Raw genomic sequence first — 25293 nt, forward strand, 5'->3', positions numbered from 1 at the left:
TTCAGACATTCCTTGCTGCTTGGCCACAGAAATGTCATACCAAACAGATCAAATGTGTGTCTAAACAGCTCTCCCCAAAATAATTCTCTCTCTGTGTCAGCTTGTTGTCTCTCTCGCTTCCTCGCTCTTTCGCTTTCTCGTTCTTTCACTCTCTCATTCTCTCTCTATCGCTTTCTGTCTACTATGCTCTATCTCTCTCATAATCGTGGTCACACAAGTTGATCATACCTGATGCCAACTTTCATTTATTTTAGTTGAAGTCCTGATCTGAAGCTGATCACTTGATGCAATGCTCACTTTACAATGGGTATCACTGGATAGCAGTGCAAACTTCACCTGATTTTATTCCTGATTTACTCTCTAGCTGAGTGTTACTAAGGCGACTGTGCCACTACTGCTCTTGTAGCTAAGGATTGCCATTAAGCCACAGATTGGTGCTGAGTTTGGGTCATTTAATTTCAGGAGTTCACTGGTCAGTGTGAGTCTACCCCACATGACCATATCACAAACCAGTAGGTGGCCTGGTCTAGGCCCAGGCTTAGTAAAACTTCCTGACATCTTCCTGTCTTCTCTGCCATAGACCAGCCAGCAAACTCATTGGAGGAAAATTGTGGAGTTATCCGAACAGAATCTTCTGGAAGATGGCAGAACAAAGACTGTGGCATCGCCCGGCCATATGTCTGCAAGAAGAAGCCAAAGTCTAAGGATCCTGTGACCACAGGTAGGAAAATGAACAGGCATAGGAGCTCCGTAAGTTAACATGCCGCACCCTGGCAGCGCAGTGATGGAAGTTTCAGCAGATCTGAGTTTGAAAAGAGACAGGCAGCTCATATGAAAGGGAATACAAAAGTCTTCTATAGGCATATAAATAACAATCGGATAGGAAGAGGTGATGTAGGGTTGATTAGCAACAAGAAAGGGGATCTGATCTACACATGGAGGCAGAGGGCACCTGAGTCACTAAATGAATATTTTACATCTGTCTTTACCAAGGAAGAAAACGCTGCCAAAGTCAGAGTTAAAGAGGAGGTAGTTGAGACATTGGATGGGATACGATAAAGAAGAGGTCATGGAAAGGCTGGCTGTACTTAGAGTTGATAAGTCATCATGACCGGGTGGGATGCATCAATGGATACTGATGGAAGTAAAGGAGGAATTTGTGGAGGTAGTGGCCATAATCTTCCAATCCTCCTGAGATACAGGCTTCAAAGAAAGGATCTAAGAATATACCCAGCAACGACAGGCCAGCCAGTTTAACCTCTGGTGAGAAAGCTTTTAGAAATGGTAATCCAGGATAAAGATAACAGTCACTTGAGCAAATGCAGATTAACCAAGGAAAACCAGCATGGATTTGCTAAAAGCATTTTGTGTTTGACTGACTCGCTTGAGTTTTTGGATTAACAGACAGGACTGATGATGGAATGCGGTAGATGTGGTGTAACAATGGACTTCCAAAAGGTGTTTGATAAAGAGCCACATAGCAGGGTTACCAGCAAAGCTGAAGCCAGTGGCAGCATAGAGATGAAATTGGCCGAATGATAGGAAAACAGGCTAGTGGACTGAGGGTAGATATGGAGTGGGGCTCTCCAGGGATTGACATTAGGACTTCTGCTTTTTCTTGCTATACATTGATGGCCTAGATTTGGGTGTACAGGGCACAATTTCATAATTTACAGATAACACAAAATTTGGAAATGTTGTGAAGTGTGAGGAAGATAGTGATTCAAGAGGACATAGACAGGCTGGTGGAATGGGTGGACACATTGGCAGATGACATTTAAGGCACAGAAATATGAAAGGATACGTTTTGGTATGGTGAATGAGGAGAGAGAATAGAAAATAAAGGGTACAATTCTGAAGGGAGTCCAGGAACAGAGAGATATGGGGGTATATTTGCACAAATCATTGAAGGTGCCAGTGCAGGTTGAGAAAGTGGTTAAAAAGGCATTTGGGATCCTAACTGTATAAATAGAGGCATAGGGTACAAAAGCAAGGAAGGTATGATAAACCTTTATAAACCACTGATTTGGCCTCAACTGGAGCCTTGTCCAATTCTGGGCATGACAGTTTAGGAAGGAAGTGAAGGTTTTAGAGAGGGTGCAAAATAGGTACATGTGATTGGTTCCAGGGATGAGGGATTTCAGTTACGTGGATAGATTGGAGAAGCGAGGGCTATTCTCCTTAGAGAAGAGGAGGTTGGGGAGATATTTAATACACGTGTTCAAAATCATGAGGGGTCTGGGCGGAGTAGATAGGGAGAAACTGTTCCCATCGGCGGAAGGGTCAGGAACTGAAATATACGGATATAAGGTGAATGGCAAAGGAGCCAAAAGCGACATGAGGACAAACATTTTTTACACCAGCGTGTGGTTAGGATCTGGAATGCACTTCCAGAGTGTGTAGTGGAGGTAGATTCAATCATGGTTTTCAAAAGGGAATTGGATAAGCTCCTGACGAGAGAAAATTTGCAGGGCTATGGGGAAAAGGCTGGGAAAGAGACTATCTGAGTTGCTCTTCCAGAGAGCTGACATGAATGGCCTCCTACTCCTACTGTGCTATAACCATTGTATAATCCAATGATGAGATCAAACCTGTGCTTTGTCCTGTCTGATCCTGTCAGAGTCACAGTAGCAGTACTGAGATATTGGTGTCAATAAGGGACAAAACCTCTGCATTTAGTTCCAACAACCTGAGATTATTTCTTTTAATTCATTCATGGGATGTGGGCTTCACCCTCTAGGCCAGCATTTATTGCCCATCCCCAGTTCCCTTTGAGAAGGTGGTGGTGAGCTGCCTTCTTGAGCGGCTTAGTCCATGTGATGTAGGTACATCCACAGTGCTGTTAGGAAGGGAGTTCCAGGATTTTGACCCAGCGACAGTGAAGGAACAGCGATATATTTCCAAGTCAGGATGGTGAGTGACTTGGAGGGGAATTTCCAGGTGGTGGTGTTCCCATGTGTCTGCTGCCCTTGTCCTTCTAGATGGTAGTGGTTGTGGGTTTGGAAGGTGCTGTCTAAGGAGCCTTGGTGAATTCCTGCAGTGCATCTTGTAGATGGTACACGCTGCTGCTACTCTCCGTCGGTGGTGGAGGGAGTGAATGTTTTTGGATGTGGTGCCAATCAAGCAGGCTGTTTTGTCCTGGACAGTGTCAAGCTTCTTGAGTGTTGTGGGATCTGCGCTGATCCTGGCCAATGGGGAGTATTCCATCACACTCCTGACTTGTGCCTTGCGGATGGTGGACAGGTTTTGGGGAGTCAGGAGGTGAGTTACTCGCCACAGGATTCCTAGCCTCTGACCTGCTCTTGTAGCCACAGTATTTATATGGCTAGTCCAGTTCAGTTTCTGGTCAATGGTAACCCCCAGGATGTTGATAGTGGGGGGTTCAGTGATGGTAATGTCATTGAACGTCAAGGGGCAATGGTTAGATTCTCTCTTGTTGGAGATTGTCATTGTCTGGCACTTGTGTGGCACGAATGTTACTTGCCACTTGTCAGCTCAAGCCTGGATATTGTCCAGATCTTGCTGCATTTAGACATGGACTGCTTCAATATCTGAGGAGTCACAGACTGGATGAAGGCCGGGGCTGGGGATTAGAAGATCGTGGGTGGGGAGGGGGGGTGTCGGTGGGAAACATACTGAGAGTCCGGGAGAGGCCGCAGGGTTGGAGAGGAGACCGGGGATCATGGTGGTGCCAGAGATCATGGGAGATAAAAATAGAGAATGCCTAAATGCAAAATAGGTTAAGAAAGGAGTGCAGATGAGAGAGGGCATTGGGACCTGTCCACCTCACTATCACAGGATCATAAAGATTTACAGCACTGAAGGAGGCCATATCTAGCCTGAACCAACTTTCCTGTTCTTGGTCTGTGGTCTTGTGCTCCACAGAAACCAATAGTTCCTTGATCACAACGCCCAGAAGCATCTTGGTTATGTAAAGTTAGGTCCTGTGAAAGAAGCCAATGAAAATTCACGAATCTGGGGTGGATTGGGGGAGGGGTGGGGGAGGGACATTGTCTCTTGTTGAATATGAGGGAGAAGAGGGAAAGAAAGGTCTTAACCAGCAGTGTTAAATCATTGAGATGTTGCCTTGGACCCACTGAGGACCAATACGGCGTATTTGTAAGATTCTCTTCTTCGACTAGTGTAGCTGTTAAAGAAACTCCTGATGTGATGGTATATAATGAATGGCAGCTTGTGGGTAGTTTAAGGAATTGTATGTGTCTCTAATCTGGCTGTGCTGTAGTGCTGGAGCTTTGTGGTAGATTGTGGGAGTACATTTGATTTGACTGAAACCAGATGGTACTTTGGCAGCAACCTAAGAACAGTAAGTAGGATGTCCTGAAGTGACCCAGCTTTGCTGGAGGAGCAATGAACTGGGAGAGGGTTTGTCGGACTCTTGTCAGGAAATGAAGGAAATGGCATTTGCCACCCTAGTGTGATTAATGCTTTGCTCACTATCAGACCAAGCCCATCAGACCAGAACATCCCGTGATTCCCCCAGAACATATCCTGCTTTGTGCTGAGAGGAAGGTTTTGCAAGGGATTTGGACTTGATACCAATTGGTTCTGATATATCTTTATCATACAGCAAGAGGTCAACACATTACTATTTGGGCAATAATTTACATTTCCAAATATATCGTACATAATCCGTTTAGTTACTGGATGGAGAGTGAGCTTTGTTTCCCTCTCTTTCCCCTCCTCTCTTCCTTCTTTATCTTATTAGTTCATTAGCTAGGTTGCTGTTGGACTCCAGGCTACTTTAATGTCCATTCTTTCAAGCTAAGGTGCTCTGCGCATTGCCTTCTAATTCTGCGCTACCTATCAAAAACCCTCCCTCCTTTATACACCTTTCCCTTGGCCGTTTGACCCAATGATCGGAATCATTCCCTCCCATTTTAGACACTATACCCTGCAAAGCCTCTCTAGACATTCCCGCTTCCCTTTGACCAGATTAATATCTTCCAGAGACATCCTGGTTTTCTGATCTCTTTGTACCTTGTGTCTCTTCCAGTCGGCACCCATTGTGACAATTGAGAGCTAAATTTAACAATTTATCGTAAATAGTGGCAGTTACTGCTGTAGCTTGAAAGTTCAAGTTTGTCATCATAAGGACTTCTTCAAAAAGCACCAGCCTGTCTAAATAGAGTGTTTAAATAGTCCCTTGTCCACACTTGCGGTATGCATTTCAAAATTACTCCAAATACTGCCTTTCTAAAATTACCATGAGCACTGCGTTATCAGAGACAGAGTTCTATGAATAAGACAAACACTGGTAAAGGAATCAATTCACAATGATCTTGCATGACTCAGTCGCTGGAGGCAGCACCCCCAGGGAGAAGAATAGTCCCTATTCTAGAACAAGGGGGTACAGTTTTAGAATTTGAGCTTGGCCATTCAGGAGTGAAATTAGGAAGCACCTTTCACACAAGCGGTAGTGGAAATCTGAAACTCGGAGAAACACAGGAAATCTGAAACCCAAGAGGCTGTTGACACTGTGGGTCAATTGTAACTTTCAAGAGAACGATTGAGAAGATATTTGTGGGGTAAGCGTACCAAGGGATATGGTAAGCTGGTGTTTTATTTTATAATTGCTATGGAACAGAATTTGTAAAACCACTCGTCACTTTTTTACATGGAACTCTGGCACCATTTATGAAATAGCTTGTATCTGGGGTGGGGAATACACGAGCAAATTAGGATACATATCATTCAACGTTGTGAGGGATCAGGACAGAGCAGATAGGGAGAAAGCGTTCCCATTGGCAGAAGGGTGGAGAGCTAGAGGACACAGATATAGGATGAATGGTAAGAGAACCAAAGGTGACATAAGGAAAAATCTTTTTACGCGGTGAATGATTAGGATCTGGAATACTCTACCTGAGAGTGTGGTGGAGGCACAGTCAATCGTAGCTTTCAAAAGGGAATTGGATAATTAGCTGATAAGAGGAAATTTGCAGCTCTGTTAAAAAAGGCGGCTGGGGTGGATGGTGGTGGCTGGGAATTGGAATGGGACTTGCTCTTACAAAATGCTGGCATGCCCTGACAGACCGAGTGGCTTCCTTCTGTGCTGTAACTATTCAATGATTCTATGGAATGGATTTTCAATCGCCTATAGGACAAGGTTGGGTGTGGGTACGCTTTGAAAATAGCTTTGCGGATTGCGCTGTCAGCCTTCTGAAGCATCTGGATCATGTGAAATAGTGAGGGGGGAGGGTTCACATGAGGGCGGATTTGGAAGATAAAGGACAAGGCAACAGTGCAGGGAATAAATACTGGTAATGATGATCAGAGTGTGACAGGAAGGGACAGAGCCTACAAACACCAGCAAATAACATCAGAGTAGGGAAAAATGGTAAAAAAGACAATATTAAAGACTCTTTATCTGAATATCTATTCACAGCAAGATCAAAGAATTGATACCACAAATAGAGGTAAATGAGTGTGATGTGACAGCCATTACAGAGAGGTGGTTGCAAGATGACCAAGGCTGGGCATTGAATATTCAAGGGTATTTGGCATTTCTGAAGGACAGGAGGAAAGGAAAAGGAGGTGGGGCAGCCCTGTTAATAAAGGACGTTAAGTACAAATGTCCTTCATTTAGCACTCCTAATATGTTTTTAAAAAATGCATGCTAAACAAAAATAAGGGTGGGTTACATTCCTGACCTGCCATTTTTACCGTGAAACCCGTTGGCTGTCTGAACCTAATTGGCCCAAAAAGCCTCTTGCTATCTCTTAGCCCCCCTCCCACCCCCACCCCCCCACAGTGGGCTCTCCTGTGGTGGGGCCGGCGATCCATTGAAACCTCCATTCATCTCGGTGGGACCGGAAGATCATGCTGGTGTGAGGGGGCTGGAAAACTCCAGTCTTACTAACTGCTAATCATTTAAGAACTTATAATAACTCACTAACTATTCCTACTTATCTCCTGTATTTCCTGTTTGCTACTTCCCACATCCAGCTCACTGTTCCCCGACGCCCCCCCCCCCCCCCCCACCCCACCCCATTCCCTAGCCCTCCCACTCACTGCCATTTGCCCCCCCGACCCTCCTGCTCACCGCCGCTCCCCTCCCCGACTCTGATGCTCGCCGACCCTCCCGCTTGCTGCTTCCCTCTCCTGAACCCTCATTGTGAGCAAGGACTCGGGAGTGAGGCGGTGAGAGAGAGGGAGCGGGGTAGGTGGTTGAAGGCAGCAAGCAGCGGGGTCAAGAGAGGGAAGCAGCAAGCAGGAACGGTGGTGTGCAGGAGCGTTGGCGAGGGAATCAGTGAACAGGAGGTTCGGGGAGGGAAGTGACGAGCGGGAGGATTGGGGAGGGAAGTGGTGAGCAGTAGGGAAGGCCTGTGGGAGGGTTGGGGAGGGAAGTGGTGAGCAGTAGGGAAGGCCTGTGGGAGGGTTGGGGAGGGAAGTGGTGAGTTGGGTGTAGAGGAGGGAAGTGGCGAGCGGGAGTGTTGGGGAGGGAAGTGGTGAGTTGGGTGTAGGGGAGGGAAGTGGTGAGAGCGAGGGAAGGCCGGCAGGAAGGTTGGTAAGGGGGCGGGTTAGGGAGGGAGGGGGTGAGCAGCAGTTTGTTTTTAGAAGAGACTGATTATACTCAGGATCTGTGCTGAAACGAAATGGAGGAAGTGTTATTTAGGGAACATTCCAAATTTGCACTAAAACAAAAGCACACTGTTACAATGTGCTTTCAATGGCAGGATACCTGCACAGTCGTGTGAAATGATTTTGGTTCAGAGTTTCAAGGTGCAGAACCAGTTTGGGTGAAGCTAAGAAATAGCAAAGGAAAGAAGCCAGTGGTGTTAGTATTTCCTAGGCCCCCTGACAGTAGCTACACTGTAGGACAGAGTATAAATCAATAAGTATTGGAGGCTTGTAAGAAAGGTACTACAATATTCGTCGGTGACTTTGATCTTCACATTGATTAGACAAATCAAATTGACAAAATTAGCCTGCAAGATGTCTTCATAGGGTATATTCAGGACAGTTTCTTAGAATAACACATTCTGGAACCAAGGAAAAAGACCTGGTAAAGTGTAATGGCTAATTAATGATCTCATAGTAAAGGATCCTCAAGGCAAGAGTGATCACAACATGTAAAAATTTCACATTCAGCTTGAGGGTCAGAAATTTGGCTCTGAAACTAGTTTCTTAAACTTAAATAGAGGGTACAAGGGTATGAAGACAGAGTTGGCTACAGTGAAATGGGAAAATAGGTTAAAAGGTAAGATGGTAGAGATACAGTGGCAGACATTTAAGGAGATATTTCATAACTCTCAACAAAAGTATATTCCATTGAGAAAGAATCTATGAGAAAGATGCACCATCTGTGGCTAACCAAGGAAGTTAAGAACGGTATCAAATTGAAAGTAAAGGGGTGCAATACTATGAAGATTAGTGGTGGGCCAGAAAATTAGAAAATATTCAAAACCAGCAATGGATGATTCAAAAAAAAAAGAGGGAGAAATTAGAGTATGAGAGTAAGCTAGCAAGGAATATAAGAAAAGATAGTAAAAGCTTCTGCAAATATATAAAAAGGAAGAGAGTAGCTAAAGTACACATTGGACCCTTCGAAGATGAGTGTGGGGAATTAATCACGGGGAACAAGGAAAAGTCAGAGTAATTTGAACAAGTATTTTGTATCATTTGGGGTGGGTAGGGGGTTGGGTTGGCATGAAGGATATGAGGGGTTATTAGGGGTGGGTGGGATGGATAGGCTGGTATGGAGGGTATAAGGTGTCATTGGGATGGGCAGGGGGCATGAGTTGGCATGTATGGATATGAGGAGTGGGTGAGGAAGTGTGAGGAGTGAGGGCTAGTTCAAGAACTGAGACGGCTCTTTTAAACTACCCACTTCGGCAATAAGATGCCCCTGTGGCCACCTCTGATCCACGTATGGAAGTACGTGGGCCCAAATCCATCCTGGAAGAAAAATCCCACTTGGGGCACCTTTTCCTGAGGCGGGTGTGGCAAGCCTGGAAATCTCCCAACTCCTACCACCCGACTTGGGAGCGAAAATCGAGGCCATGGTGTGCCCTTCCCTGGGCGCAGTGCAAAACTATTCCGATAGTGGGACACAGCGAGAAAAGAAAGAACAGTGTTTTATACAAGTGTCAGCTGTGGCTCAGATGGTAGCAATCTCATCCCTGAGTCACGAGGTTCCAGGTTCATGTCCCTCTCTAGGGCTCGAGTACATAAATCAAGGCTGACACTCCAGTGCAGCAGTGAGGGAGTGCTGTATTGTCAGAGGAGCCATCTTTCAGATGAGGCTTTAAACTGAGGCCTCATGTGCCTGCTCAGGTGAATATAAAAGATCCCATGACGCTGTTTCACAGAAGAGCGGTGGGTTATTCCTGGGGTCTTGGCTAATCCTTCAGTCAGGGTCGCTTGAACAGATTATCTGGTCGTTATCACATTACTGATGGTGGAAGCTCGCTGTATGCAAATTGGCTACTGCGTTTTCTACATTACAATAGGGACTACACTTCAAAAAGTACTTCATTGGCGGTAAGTGCTTTGAGACGTGCAGTGATCATGAGAAACACTATGTAGGTCTTTCTGCTTTTTATATATTGTGCTTTCCACAACCTCGGGATGTCCCAACACGCTTTACAGCCAATAAAAAAATTACTTTTTGATGTGTAACCACTGTTGTAGGAAACTCAGCAACAATTTGTGCACAGCAAGCTCCCACACACGGTAATCCGATAATGACCAAATAATCTGTTTTGCTGCTGTTGGCTAAGGGATAAATATTGGCCAAGGCACCAGGAGAACTCACCATCCCAGCTTCAAAATAGTGCCATGGGATTTTTTTTACATCTGCCGGAGAGGACAGGTAGGGTTTCGGTTTGATGGCAGATCTGCCAGTGAAGGTCTCCCTCCCAAGATTTATGCTTAAATTTCTAGAGTAGAAAATGAACCCACAACCGAGGCTAATACCTGAAATGGGCAGGTTGCCCTATGAGGAAAGGTGGGCAGGCTAGGCTTGTATCCGCTAGAGTTTAGGGTAGTAAGAGGTGACTTAATTGAAACATATCGGGCTGAATTTTCACCTCCGGGTGCGGGTGTGTGCCCTACACACACGAGCATGAAATAGCGTGTGATGATGTCAGGTGAGCATCCCAGTGTCATTGCGCACTTGTGGGTATTTCACTTGGCGGGCGGGTGCGGGATTCACCAGCGCGCCCGCTGACAATTAAAAGGGCTGTTAAGCCCGTTAGGGATTAATTAAATAGAATTTTTCCCTGCCCGTCCAACTTTATGGTTGCCGGGCGGGTGAATAGGCCGAGTGGACTTTCAACTTCTGAGGAAACCTCATCCACAGGTGGGATGAAGTTTCCGATGTTAATTAAAAAACAAAGTAAAAGTTTTCACAACTCATTTGCGACATGTCCCTGCTCATGAGGGGACATGTTTTCCTTATTTTTTAAAAAAAACTTTCGTTTTTAACGTGGAAAATCTTCGGCTCCCAGAGGCAGCCCTGTTCCTTCAGGGAGCTTTCCGTGAGCACACACGTGCGCTGGTTTCTGCACTCGTCCTCCTCCCCCGCCAAACCAGGCAGCGCTGAGCATTTCAGCGCAAGGTTCACGCTGGCTGCCTGTTAATTGGCCGGTCGGTGGGTAATCGTAGTCAGTGCCCGATCGCGGATGGCGGTCCATTGCGCAGCCGCTCCCGGGCCCACCCGACAAGGGGAAGATCCTCCCCATAAGACCCTGAGGGGTCTTGACAGGGTGGCTGTGGATGGGATGTTGCCCCTTGTGGGAGAAGCTAGAACAAGGAGACACGGCTTAAAAATAAGGGGGACACCAATTTAAGACAAGAGATGAGGAGAAATTTTTTCTCTCAGAGGGCCGTAAGTCTTTGAAGCTCTCTTCCTCAAAAGGTGGTAGAAGTAGAGTCTTTGAATATTTTTAAGGCAGAGATAGATTCTTGATGAGCAAGGGGGGGGTGAAAGGTTATCGGGGGTAGGCAGGAATGTGAATTCGAGATTACAATCAGATCAGCCATTATCTTATGGAATGGCGGATCAGGCTCGAGGAGCTGAGAGGCCGACTCCTGCTCCTTGTTCATATGTTCATATGTATGTTCTAACTCAGGGTCATCCGGGCCACTGCTGGCACAAGGAACTTGGAGTCAGCCATGAAAGCTCTGAGCCACTGAACCCAAAAGGTATCTCGGCAAAAACAATTAGAAACACTCAAAATCACATGCCCATCTCCTTATAGCAAAAGGACTAAGTAAACGATAGTAGGATTGCACTGACTGTGGTATCTCAGGGAAATCCATCGGGGAGAAGCAGTGACGGAGATATCGTACCATGGGCCAAGAGCCAGCCGCTGCTACTTTGCCTTGATGGCCATTCTCTATGTAGGAACGCAAGTTCTCCGCTGTGTCACGGTCAATATTTAACCCCTCAAACAATATCACTAAAACAGATCATCTATGCGTTATCTCATTGCTGCTTATGGGAGTTTTCTTTGTGAAAATTGGTTGTTCTGCAAAAAGTACTTCATTGGCTTTAAGGCACTTTTGGATGACCCTGAGGTGAGGAAAGGTGTTAGACAAATGGAAAACTTGTTATTTTTAAATTTCACACCACATGAATGCATTTCTTCCCTTCACTTTAGGGTACCAAGTGTGCTTTATGTACAAGAGTTCAACGATAAGAAATATTGAGGAGACATTTGGTCCAGGAGATAACCTTTTTTTTTTACTTCCCCGTTAGATATTTGGGTTAACCGGAAGACCAAGTGCGATGTGGGCTGGCTGCCATTTCAGTGCAACTGCTACCGGCTGAACACCGAGAGGAGGAGCTGGCAGGAATCACAGAAGAGCTGTGTGAGGTCCGAGGGAAACCTAGTCAGCATCCACAACCTGGCAGAACTGGAATTTGTCCTGACCCAGGTCAAACAGGGTAAGAGCACAAAACTATAGGCAGCTAGTGACGCTGGGAGCAGTGCAAACAGGCTGGGCCACTTTCCTCTAGAAAAGAGAAGACTGAGAGGTAGCCTAACGGAGGTCTTTAATATTATGAAGGAAGTCGATAGAGTAAATGTGGAAAAAATATTTCCACTTGTGGGAAGTCCAAAGCTAGGTTCCAGAAATACAAAATAGTCACTTATGAATCTAATAAGGAATTCAAGAGAAACCTCTTTACTCAGTGTTACCACAAGGAGTAATCAAGGTGAATAGAATTGATGCGTTTAAGGGGAAGTTAGATAAGCACATGAAGGAGAAAGGAAAAGAAGGATATAAACCTCCCCCACTCTCTCTGGGCCTTGATGTGAGTTCTGTCGACGTGCAGTGATGCACACCCTGAGATCAGGCAGCAATTGAACATGAATAACTAGAGATTGGGGGAAGAGGAATGAAGTAAAACACAGTTAAGTAAAAAAAAATTCAACTTTCTTCACTCAATATTACTAGTCACTGGACTAGTAATCCAGGGGCCCAGGCTAATGCTCTGAGTACATGGTTTCAAATCCCACCATGGCAGCTGGTGGAATTTAACTTTAATTAATAAAAAATCTGGAAATTAAAGCTGATCTCAGTCATGGTGATCATGAGACTATCATCGATTGTTGTAAAAACCTACCTGGTTCACTAATGTCCTTTAGGGAAGGAAATCTGCCATCCTTACCTGGTCTGGCCTACATGTTCCTACAGGCCCACAGCAAAGTGGTTGACTTTTTCTGCCCTCTGGAATAGCCTAGCAAGCCACACAAGGGCAATTAGGGTTGGGTAACAAACGCTGGCCTTGCCAGCGATGCCCACATGCCATCAAATAATTAGAAAAAGAACACTGGAGCAACTGAATTTTCAACCAAATTTAGCGGAACAATCCCAGAATCAATCAGCCTTCAATTAATTGTTTGCTTTGATGATTTTACTTTTCCACGAGGACCTGTGCGGAGATTAAACGTGGCTGGGTTGAGAATGAAAAAGCCAACCGGAGCAGACTTTGGAAAGTGCCCTCACTGGCACATTCCCCTGAGCAGTGGTCAGCTGGGGCCTGTGGCATTGTGGGAAATCTGCCTGTGGCTGTCCTGCTGGGCTCCTCTGCTGCCCAGTCTCAGTGCGGCCATGCTCGGACTCCTGCTTGAAGTTTGCAGGGCTTGGTTAATTGGTGAGCTGGCTGAGCTTCATCTCTAATCACTTTTGGGGTCATTGAATTCTTTGAATGAATCCAAGTGTTTACCACTCACGTCAGTGCTGTCAGGGTTCTGCCTCCTGCCAAGTATCAGTCTGATGGCCAACTGCATGGTGCTGTGCAGTGTACTGTAATGAACACTGCCGCTGTCCAGCTGACGTACTAGAGCTGTCCTGACCTGTTGTGCTGGGTGGGAGGGGCTGTCTCCTCGCTCCATTCTGCTTGATTCTCACCTCCCACTCCCTCCACCCCCTCCTTACCCCTCTCCCCCACCCCCACCCCCGCCAACAGCGTCACTGTGTCCTCACAGTGCCAAAGGATAAATCAGCGAGAGTCCCAACAAGCTGCTGTCACAGTGATGTTTGCAGCTAGATTGAGGATCAAGGCTGCTGGATTCCTGATGGGAATAAGTGGGAATATAGAAAGCTTTGGAAGGAGAGATTTAAATTGGAAATAAGTACTTGACTGTTCTATTCTACTTCATGTATATCTGTTAACGTGCTGTGTAACAGCTACGAGATTGATGTATTTCATTCACTCATGATCTTGTTTCACAGCCCTATAATTGCATTTGGGATCAATGCCTCTATATCCAATCACCTCATTCCCCCAACACACATCAACATCTCTCCCAGATTCACTGATTCTCTGCCCCTGAAACAAGGCCTGGGAACAGGATGAAGCCATTCAGTGTGTCAAACCTGTTCCTCCATTTAGTTAGATTATAGCTGATCCATATCTTAACTCCATATATCTGCTCTGGTTCTGTAACCCTTAATACTCTTGCCTAACAAAATCTATCAACCTCAGTTTCGAACTCCAGCCTCAACAGCTTTCGGTGGGGGAGAGAGTTCCAGATTCCCGCTCCGAACTGTCTCCAGCCATGAATGACTTAACTCTAATTTAAAGTTTATGCCCTCTTTGATAGACACTCTTTATCAAAGCCTTAAGCCTCCCCCACCGCCCCCGTCTCCTGCTGGTTGGGGGTTTCCTCTTGGTGTTAATGCACTGATCCTCTTACTGACCAGCAGCTGGAACAGGAGCAGGTGTTGGTTCCCTTTGAAGTCGGCTCACAGCTGCAAATCTTCACCGTTTTTCACCATAGTCAACTTCGACCTCCAGCAGACATCGCTTTGAATTGGCTTCTCTCATCTGAAAAATCAGACATATTGATTGCCTTTCATGTAACTGTGCAGCAAATGCTTCAGGCAGTCAGCTAAACATTTAGTATTTTGAAGAGACTCCATGTGCTGGATCTTGCCTAAAACTCCTCCACAGTGGACCTCTGCTGATACTTGGCGATGTGCCATCAGAGTGTTGGGCTATAGTTTGGCACAGAAGCTTCCATTGTGGCTCACTTGGTAGAGCTCTTACCTCTGAGTCAGTTGGTTGTGGGTTCAGGTCCCACTCTGGAGACGGACACTTCAGTGCAGTACTGAGGGAGTGTTGCTTTGTCGCTTGTGCTATTGGATAAGACATTAAACTGAGGCCTCATTGCTCTCGGAGTGGGAAACCCTGGCGCTAATTCAAATAAGTTGTCTCTTAACCAGCATCAAGTTCTTACTTTATATGGTTTTCAATGTGGAGAAGGTGCTGAGCAGAAGACGTGAATGGAGAAAACAGTGCAGTGAAGGTCATCCTCGCTGCTGTAACATTCTTTCTCAATGTCCGGTTTGGGAGTGGTTTTAGAGCGAGGGTAGAGAAGTCCAGTGACAACTGGATTGTACATCTCCAGCACACCTCTTGGTCTCTGCATTGCCCCTGCACTGTCAGACCACTGCTCCAACTATCAGTATTGAATGAGCCATAGTTTCCTCCAGTTAAACATTGAGAGCAGCGCAGCCACCATCCTGGACCCTCACCACAAACTCTGTGCTCTCACCACAAACTCTGTGCTCTCAGCATAATTCCATCCCCACCCCAGCCAATACCTGAGGCTGAAGCATACTGTTTTCTAACTTGCTGTCCTATTTAACACCAAGCTGAGCTTCAGATCCCATATTCTCCTATCACAAAGGTCATCTACTTCCACATCTGTAACATCATCCACCTGCACCCCTCCCTCAGTCCTGTACCACTGTAACCCTTGTTTATCCCCCTGTGTTTGCAAATTGGCTGATCCCAATTAGAAAGGTAGATAGAAATCTGTGATACCAAATCCCCACACAATTTGAATCACCAATGATTTCCTGAATAGAAATCACCCGTGTTAGAAGCAGACAGGGACATAATTTCAATATTAATTGGAGGGCAGTCTGTCTGCTGCATTCTTACCTATCGCTTAGATATCTATTTGTGCACTCTGAGCTTGGCTTTAATTGTCAGTCACTGCTCATCCCATTATACACTTTGTAACATTGCCGGAAACTGAAAAGCATTCCTCAATTGATGAAACACTTTACCTAAAGATGTATCTGATGATAGGATACTGGCCAGGTAAGTAACTGCAGCAGGGAAGATTCGCTACAGCTTCATAAATCCTTTTGTAAGGCTTTCTAGGCTGGTCACAAAGAACAAACTTGATTTAACAGTAATTCTTAAACATTGCTCCTGTGCACAAGGAGGTACCTCTCTAATCTCACTCTGGACAGGATACAAGGAACGTGTTGAAAGTTAATCTCTTTGTCTCTTCTTGGTCTTCAAACTCTCTTTCTCCCAATCTTTCTTTCTATTCTGTTGATTCTCTCATGGTTGCTGTTGTTCTGAACTTTTCACTCTTGTTCCCTCTAAATTCCAAATGCAGTTGTCCTGGATGTTCATCTCCCAGCATCCTCATGGTATCGCATCACTCAGCTTTTCCCAGGCTCTCAGTTTTCCACTTACAGGATTTTTAACCCCAAACTTGACATCAGCTACCCTCCACTTCATAATTGACCTAAGCGACTCTCCCACCTTCAAATCTTGGCGATGTCTTGCACAGGGGCCTCCACCCTTCTTTAGTTTCTTAATTAATAAAAGCAATGAGTGTTCTTACAACAACTCAGCTTCAACAACTTGTTGAACTATTTCAAATCTTTCAGATCAACTGCAATCATCAACTATTTCCACATGTCTGATATTTTATACAATAGTTTAGATGTCAGCCGTTTCTTTGTGGATCTGACGCTCGCCTGAGTCAGTAGGTTGTGAGTACAAGTCTCACTCTGGAGATTCGAATCTAGGTTGACAGTTCAAAGCAATTTTGCAGGAATGTTGGATTGTTTTTTTGATGAGATGTTAAACTGAGGACATGTCTCTCCTCTCAGGTGAGCATACAAGGTCCCACGAGAATAACTGAACAATGGGGGAGTTCTCCCCAACCAACATCACTGAATGAAAAATTTAGCATTGCCTCCTCCTCCTGTGCTGGAGTGGGATTTGAAACCATAACTTTCTGCTTCAGAAGCAAGATTGTGATCACTGAACCACAGCTGAGGCTGTCTCAAAACAGCTCAACTTGCAAATCTTGTCATGATATCCATGGGATTTAAATTGGGACCAGGTTCGGAGAAGAGGTTCCAGAAATCCATCTAGTGGCTAGGGCTTCCAACTACATCCCCACGTTACCAGAGAATGATGCAACACTGTAAGAGGCCTTTTGGCCCATCTTGCCTGTGCCAACTCTGTGATGGAGCTATCCAGTCAATCTCAACCCACTGCTCTTTCCCCATAGCCTTATATTTTTTTCCTCTTCAAGAATTTATCCAACATTATTTTGAAAGTTACTATTAAACCTGGTTCCACCATCCATTCATGTAGTGCATGTCAGATCGTCATAACTTGCTGTGTTTACAAAAAAAGTGTCCTCATGTCACCCCTGGTTTGTTTAGCAATTACCTTAAACCTGTGTCCTCTGGTCATTGACCCTTCTGCTCCTTGAAACAGTTTATCTTTTAAAATCATTCATGATTTTGAACACTTCTATCAAATCTCCACTTAACCTTGCCTGCTTTAAGGAGAACAGCCCCAGCTTCCCCACATGACTGAAGTCCCTCATTCCTGGTACTATTCTAGTAAATCTTTGTGTACCCTGTGCAAGCCCTTGACATTCTTCCTCAAGTGTTGGTGCCTAGAATTGAACACAATACTCCAGCTGAGGCCTGACCAGTGTTTTATAAAAGTTTAGCAAACCTTCCATGCTTTTACCTTTTGTCTTCCTCCCTTGCTATGTCTTGAGGAACAGCGCCTCATCTTTTAAACACAAGAACATAAGAAATAGGGGCAGGAGTAGGCCATTCGGCCCCTCAAGCTTGCCCCACCATTCAATAAGATCATGGCTGATCCGTCCCAGGCCTCAACTCCTCTTTTGTGCCAGCTCCTCATAGCCCTCAATTCCCCGATATTTCAAAAATCTATCTACCTCCTTTTAAATACTTTCAGTGATCTAGCCTCCACAATTCTCTGGGGTAGAGAATTCCAGACATTCACTACCCTCTGAGAGAAGAAATTCCTTTGCATCTCAGTTTTAAATGAGTGTCCCCTTATTCTGTGACTATGTCCCCTGGTTTGAGATTCCCCCATTAGTGGAAATATCTTCTCAACATCTACCCTGTCAAGCCCCCTCAGAATCTTGTACGTTTCAATAAGATCACCCCTTGTTCTTCTGAACTCTAATGAATAAAGGCCTAACCTGTTTAGCTGTTCTCGATAAATCAACCTCTCCATCCCATGAATCAGCCTAGTGAATCTCTTTTGAACTGCTTCCAATGCCAGTATATCCTTTCTTAAATATGAGGACCAAAACTGAACAGAGTACTCCAGGTACGGCCTCACCAACACCCTGTACAGTTGTAACAAGACTTCCCTATTTTTAAACTCCAACCCCCTAACAATACAGGCCAAAATTCCATTTGCCTTCTTAATTACTTGCTGCACCTGCATGCCAACCTTTTGTGTTTCATGCACAAGAACACCCAGATCCCTCTGTGCTGCACTTTTCAGGAGTCTCTCTCCATCTAAATAATCGTCTGCCTTTTGATTTTTCCTACCAAATTGTATGACCTCAGTACATTAAACTCCATCTGCCAAGTTTTTGCCCACTCAATCAACCTATCTATATCCCCTTGCAGATTCCTTATGCCCTCATCACAACATGCCCTCCCACCTATTTTTGTATCATCAGCAAATTTGGGTACGTTACACTCTGCCCCATCCCCCAAGTCATTAATATAGATAGTAAATAATAGAGGTCCTAGGACTGATCCTTGTGGCACTCCACTAGTTACGTCTTTCTAACCTGAAAAAGACCCATTAATCCCGACTCTCTGTATTCTGTGTGTTAACCAGTTCTCAATCCATACTAGTACATTACCTCCAATACCGTGAGCTCTTATCTGTGCAATAACCTTTTATGTGGCACCTTATCTCTGTAATAGCTATCAAGTCATATCCATTTATTTCTATTTGTGCTGTCAACTCATCTATCTCGTTACAAGTGCTGTGTGCGTTCAGATAAAGAGCCTTAAGCTTTGACTTTTTACCATTATTACTCATTCTGGTTCTAATTTCTGCTACACTCTTCTGCTAATATTTTCTACCCCTTCCTGTCGCACTTTGATTATCAGTCACCTCTTCACTACCCTGCACCTCTGCTCTCTCGTTTATTTTTGATTTTTTAAACCCCCCCCACTAATTAGTTTAAAGTTCTATCTACAACCCTAGTTATACGATTTGCTAGGACACTGGTCCCAGCATGGTTCAAATGAAGCCCGTCCCAACGGAACAGCTCCCTCCTTCCCCAGTACTGGTGTCAGTGCCCCATAAATGGGAATCCATTTCTCCCAAGCCAATCTTTGAGCCACGCATTTACCTCTCTAATCTTACATCCCCTACGCCAATTTGCACATGGCTCAGGTAGTAATCTGGAGATTATTACCTTTGTGGTTCTGCAGAACCTCTTTCCTAGCCCTACCTATGTCATTGGTACCTACGTGGACCACAACAACTGGATCCTTCCCCTCCCAGTTCAAGTTCCTTTCCAGAGATGTCCTAACCTTGGCATCGGGTAGCAACAGTCCCTTGACTCGATTGAACAGCCACTCTACGACATCCCACACACAGTCCAGAAGCAAAATGGGACATTGAGACAGCGTCTGCAATGCTGCACTCTCAAAATATTGGAAAGTAAGAGTTAAAAAATGTTGACTGGTTTGAGGCTAAAATCACTTGTGATGGAACCTGTTATTGAAGCCAAGCCGTTCTTATTAATTACAAGAGAGATCTGAGCGAGAAGACTCTGAATGTGCCAAGAGCCACTTGAAGTAAATTCCAACAGACTGCTAGGTGCTGCACCAATGATTAGTGGCTTCAACTTTGCCAGAATATCCAGATGTCCTTCGACACAGGGAATGCTAGGGGCATGAATGAAGGAATCAAAAAAGCAACAGGCCCATCAGCAAAGAAAATAGATCTAGTGAAAACAAAGGCAGGGAAACTCATCATCAACGACAATAAACAGTGGGTGAGATGGGTGGAACCCTATCTTCAGTTGTACACTAGGGAGAACACTGTCACCAAGGAATCTCTAGACACCATAGAAAGCCTGCTTGTCATGACATAGTTGGATTTTGAACCCACAGTGGAGGAGCTTAGTGAAGCTATTGACTCACTTGCCATAGGCAAAGCTCCAGGTGCCAATGCTATATCTCCTGAACTCATCAAGCACAGAAAACCGGCACTCCTGTAACATCTGCACAAACTTCTCTGTCTCTGCTGGAGCGAGGGGGGAGTGCCCCAGGATACGGTGATGCAAAGGTTGTGACCCTGTCCAAGGACAAGGGAGGCCGCAGTGATTGCAACAAGTACCGAGGAATCTCCCTGCTGAGCATTGTGGGAAAGGTATTTGCTCGTGTTGCCCTTGTCAGACTGCAGGTCCTAGCTGAACGTAACCGTCCTGAACCCCAGGGTGGTTTCAGAACTGGAAGATCTACAAGTTACTTGATTTTCTCAGTCCTGCAGCTGCAAGGGAAATGCTGTGAACTAAGGAGACTATTATATACTTCCTTCATTGATCTCACTGAGACATTCGACCATGTGAGCAGAGGTGGTTTATTTAAGCTGCTGGAGAAAACTGGCTGCCTGCCAAAGCTACTCAATGTGATCTTCACTTTCCATGATAACATGATGGGCGAGGTCAACTATGACAGGGCAACTTCGGAACCCTTTGGGATCTGCAGTGGGGTCAAATAGGGTGTGTCCTGGCACCAACATTCTTTGGCATAATGTTCTCTTTGCTACTGTCATGTGCCTTCAGGTTATCTACAGAGGGTGTTTACTTACATAGCGGAAATGACAGAAAGCTGTTCAGCCTTACTTGCCTGAGATCCAAGACAAATATGTGTCATGTTCTCATCAGGGAGTTGCTCTAACCGATGATTCCGCACTGACATTCCAGACTGAGGAACACCTGCAGCTGCAAATGGACAGACTCTCTCACGTCTGTAAAGAGTTTGGTTTGACCATCAGCATCAGGAAGACAAATGTCATGGTCCAGGTTTTGCCATACCGCCATCTATCAGCATTGACAATGTGACGCTGGAGATTGTTGATAGCTTCACATATCTAGGCTCCACAATCACCAGCAATCTGTCACTTGATTCTGAAATGAACACACTGCAAAAGCTGCAGCTGTTATGTCCAAGCTGAATGAGAGAGTGTGGAACACCAGCAACCTGACTGAGGACACCAAACTGAGAGTCTACCAAGCCTGTGTCCTCAGCACCCTCCTGTATCGTGGTGGGACCTGAATAACAGACGCTAGGCAGGGGAAAAGGCTGAACAGTTTCCATCTTCACTGTCTCAGATGTATCCTCGGTATCTCTTGGCAGAACAAGGTCACCAACTCAGAGGTCCTGAGGGTGCTAATTCCATCACTCATACACTCATTGCTAAGCTAACAATGTCTGCGTTGGCTCAGTCACATCCACCGGATCGATGATGGACTTAAACCCAAAGGCCTTCTGTACGGTGAACCAGCCACTGGGTCATGACCTCCTGGCCATTCATACCTCCGCTACAAGAGCAACTGCAAGCGAGATATGAAAATAATGGACATTGACACTGACAACTGGGAGACAGTCGCTGATGGCCATGACCTCTTGTAGCTGACTGTTTGGAAGGAAATTGGAAGAGGCGAACAGAAACAAAACGCCCAACCTGTTGAGAAGTGGGACCAGAGAAAACAGAGGGCAGTGAATCGTGCACCTTCTCAGCCCACTGCCTTCATCTGCAGCAAATGCGGCGGGAACCACCATGCCCAGATTGGGGCTCCTGAGTCACATCAGGCAATGTTTAACACACAATTAAGCTCCACAGCGCAAACCATTGTCTCACTTGATGGAAGGTTGCCAAAGATCCCAGCCTATATTAGAATAAGCCCCTCATTATCACTACTGTATATTTTTATACCTTTCTGTAATTTGCCTGGAAATCTGCACCTCAATCTCTTTCCCATTATTTAGTGGCCCATTGCTTACACCCACTGTGTAATAGCACTCTCTTGATCCTTAATTCTAACCAAATAGACTCTGTCTTTGACCCCTCAATGATATCATTCATTTCCAGTGCTAGAATATTTTTCCTTTTATTCCTTCCTATCCTGCTGAATATCTTTGTATCCTGGAATATTAAGTTCCCAATCTTCCCCTTCTCCTGAGCCAGCTTTTGGTTGTTTGCCATTATGTTATAGTCCCATGTGCTGACTTGTGCCTACATTTGCACACATGCACTCCAAACCCACCTTAGACTGCTTTGCATTTCCCCCCAGCCCCATCCGATCCCTCCTATTTCTGAACAGTTCTTTACTCTGGTGCCCTAGGAATCCAAAGCTCTTCCTCCTGCACTCTTTATCCATCCACATGTTGACCTGCTTTGTAATTTCTATACTCACTAGCACATGGCACAGGGAGAGGAAGTAGGGCATAGGAAGCGAGTCTTTGGAACTCTCTTCCCCGGAGAGTGGTGGAGGCAGGGCCATTGAATATTTTTAAGGCAGAGGTAGATAGATTCTTGACTAACAAGGGGGTCGAAGGTTATCGGGGTAGGTGGGAATATGGAGTTAAGGCAACGATCAGATCAGCCATGATCTTATTGAATGGTGGAGCAGGCTTGAGGGGCCGAATAGCCTACTCCTGCTCCTAATTCATTTGTTTGTACTTATGTATGTATGAGTAATCCAGAATTAGTACCTTTGAGGACCTACTTTTTAATTTCCTCCTGAGCTCCTATAATTCTGACTTTAGGACCTCAACCCTTTTCCTACTTGTCTCATTGTTTGCCACTTGGATTGTGATTTCACCCTCATTATGCTCTGCACCCACCCAGTGACCTTTAGCCTTTTTTCCAGCAATATTCCCTGATTATTCAATCCTCTCTAATTACTCTTCACCTGGCTGTGCAGCCATTTGCTCCACATTGCAATGGATATACTCGACTGTAATCTCCTGAGGAGTTGTCACCCTCATCTCGATTCAGCAAAATCATGAGGGGTCTAGACAGAGCAGATAGAGTGAAATTGTTCCCATTGGTTCTCAACCCTTCCACCAAACAACACAGATTTCAAAGATTGGCAAAAAAAATCATCAAGGTCCTGAGGAATAGCTTTTTCACGCAGCGAGTGGTTAGGATCTGGAATGCACTGCCTGAGAGTGCAGTGGAGGCAGACCCAGTTGTGGCTTTCAAAAAGGAATTGGTTAAACACCTGAAGAGGAAGGCTTTGCAGGGCTATGGAGAAAATGATAAGGAACGTGACTAGCGAAATTGCTCTGACAGAGAGCTGGCAACAGTTTGACAGGCTGAATAGCCTCCTTCTGTACCACAGCCATTATATGATTTTAAAAAAAGCAGTTTGACAGTGCCACGCTCCTGGAGGATTCCAGCATTGACTGTGTCTTCTGAGTCTGCTGGACAACCATCTGCTCAATATCCTCCTACACTTTTTGAAACTGTGGAGGAACCACCTCTTGGAACATCCAATGTTTGTGTTTGATTGGCACCCCATCCTCTAACATTCACTCCCTCCACCACCAATGCACACTAACAGCAGTGTATACCATCTACAAGATGCACTGCAGCAACTCACCAAGGCTCCTGAGACAGCACCTTCCAAACCCATGACTACGACCATCTGGAAGGACAAATGCAGCAGACAAATGGGAACATCACCACCTGGAAGTTCCTCTCCAAGCCACTCAATATCCAGATTTGGAAATATATTGTCGTTCCTTCACTGTCACTGGGTCAAAATCCTGGAACTCCCTCCCTAACAGCACAGCGGGTGTACCTACACCACATGGACTGCAGCAGTTCAAGAAGGCAGCTCACCACCACCTTCTCAAGGGTAATTAAGGGTGGGCAGTAAATGCTGGCCTAGCCAGCGACACCCACATCCTGTAAATGATGATAAGGGATGATATTTCCCCTGGCTGGGGGGAGGGTCTAGAACAAAAGGTCACAGTCTCAGGATACGGGGTAGACCATTTAGGACTGAGATGAAGAGAAACTTTTTCACTCAGAGGGTGATGAACCTGTGGAATTCTCTACCACAGAGGGCTATGGAGGCTAAGTCACCGAATATATTTATGAAAGAAATAAATTTCTGGACTCTAAAGGTATCAAGGGGTATGGGGAGAGAGCAGGAGCACAGCGTTGAGATAGAGGATCAGCCATGCTCATATTGAATGGCGGAGCAGGCTCGGAGGGCTGAATGACCTACTCCTGCTCCTACTTTCTATGTTTCAATGTAAATGAATAAAAAAGAAATCCAGGAAATCCTCAGCTTTCCGTATGCCCTGCAGCAATTTCAGCCGCTCTTAAGCTCAGAAACTCGAACTGAGTGAAGAATGTGTTCCTCACAACCTTGCGCAGTTTCAACCAGATGGGAATGACACTTGTTAATAAAAAAGACAGGTGCCAAATTCCCTCGCCTGTTTCACCAAACTCTGCCGGAGAAGGGCAGGACCTGATACACTAGAACCTGATTTAGGATTTCCCACTTGGGCCTGTAAATGGTGCTGTTTCTACCTGCACCTTCCAAGGCTGATAAGCTGGAGAGGGTGAGTAAAGGATCATATCCTGGCACCTATGGGTCCCATGGTGGACCAGGCAGGTCAGCTTATGCAGAGGATATTCCCCACCCTCTACTAGATCTGCAAACTCCACAGGGTATGTAATCCGAGGCATTACTGACATTGCAGGTCCCATGGCTGGTCTCTGATGTTCTCTGTCACGTATCATGGGGAAACCACATGTGTCTGTATGTGTCCAGGGCACAGGTGGGGGTTGTGTCTGTGGGCCTGTTTCTGGCATATGTCTGCGTGGCCCCTGGAGAGTGTTTGTATCTGGGAGTATGGGTGCATGTCTGTTTGAGGGTCTGTATCTTTGGACCCGTGTCTTGGCGAGTATATGTCTGAGCGTGTGTGTGTTTGAGCATGTGCGTGGCTGGCCTTGTGCATGTCTGGGTGTGTGCATGTCTGGGTGTGTGCATGTCTGGCTGTGTGCATGTCTTGCTGTGTGCATGTCTGGCTGTGTGCATGTCTGGGTGTGTGCATGTCTAGGCATGTGTGTGTCTGGGTTTGTGTGTCTGAAGATCTGTATCTTTGAACCTGTGCGTGAGCGTGTACATGTATAGGCATGTGCGTGTCTGGTCATGTGTGTGTTTCTGTTCATGTGAATGTCTGGGTGTTGTGTGTGTCTGAGGGCCTGTACCTGGGAGTCTGTATCTGGGTATTAGCTGCAGTGTGCTGGTGTTAGCTCCATTTCTCAGCTCCCTAACGCCTGCTGTCTCACCTCTCGCTGCAGATGTCGAGGAATTGTGGATCGGCCTCAATGACATCAAACTCCAGATGAACTTTGAGTGGTCGGATGGAGCTCCAGTTCGCTTCACCCACTGGCATCCCTTTGAGCCCAACAACTTAGCAAACGGCCAAGAGGACTGCGTCACGCTCTGGGGCTCGGTAAGAGATCCTCCCCCATTCCAGCAGTGCAGTGGGGGTTGGAACAGAATACAAATTTCATTTAATCTTCTTCCATTTAGAATGGCCATTTTGGATGTTCAGTAACACTCCCCTATTCCTCCATTGATCCTGGAGTTAGTGCACATGCTGTGGTGTGGAGCCACGTTCTATAATCCATGATCTGCATTCAATTAACTGATCTCAGCAAGGAAAAGC

At 45.6% G+C, this 25293-nt stretch overlaps 1 protein-coding gene across 1 annotated transcript in view; it reads left to right on the top strand.

The window, feature by feature from the left end:
* The window catches only part of mrc2 (mannose receptor, C-type 2), a 278857-nt gene that overhangs the window by 105621 nt on the left and 147943 nt on the right, over positions 1–25293 (top strand). Inside the window, exons 6-8 of the mRNA XM_078529833.1 lie at positions 581–721; positions 11723–11911; positions 24923–25077. Of these exons, the coding sequence (XP_078385959.1) occupies positions 581–721; positions 11723–11911; positions 24923–25077 (485 nt within the window). The remainder of the gene's footprint in view (positions 1–580; positions 722–11722; positions 11912–24922; positions 25078–25293) is intronic.

The sequence above is a fragment of the Cetorhinus maximus genome, chromosome 25 (assembly GCF_964194155.1).
Source record: "Cetorhinus maximus chromosome 25, sCetMax3.hap1.1, whole genome shotgun sequence".
NCBI classification, from domain to species: Eukaryota; Metazoa; Chordata; class Chondrichthyes; order Lamniformes; family Cetorhinidae; genus Cetorhinus; species Cetorhinus maximus.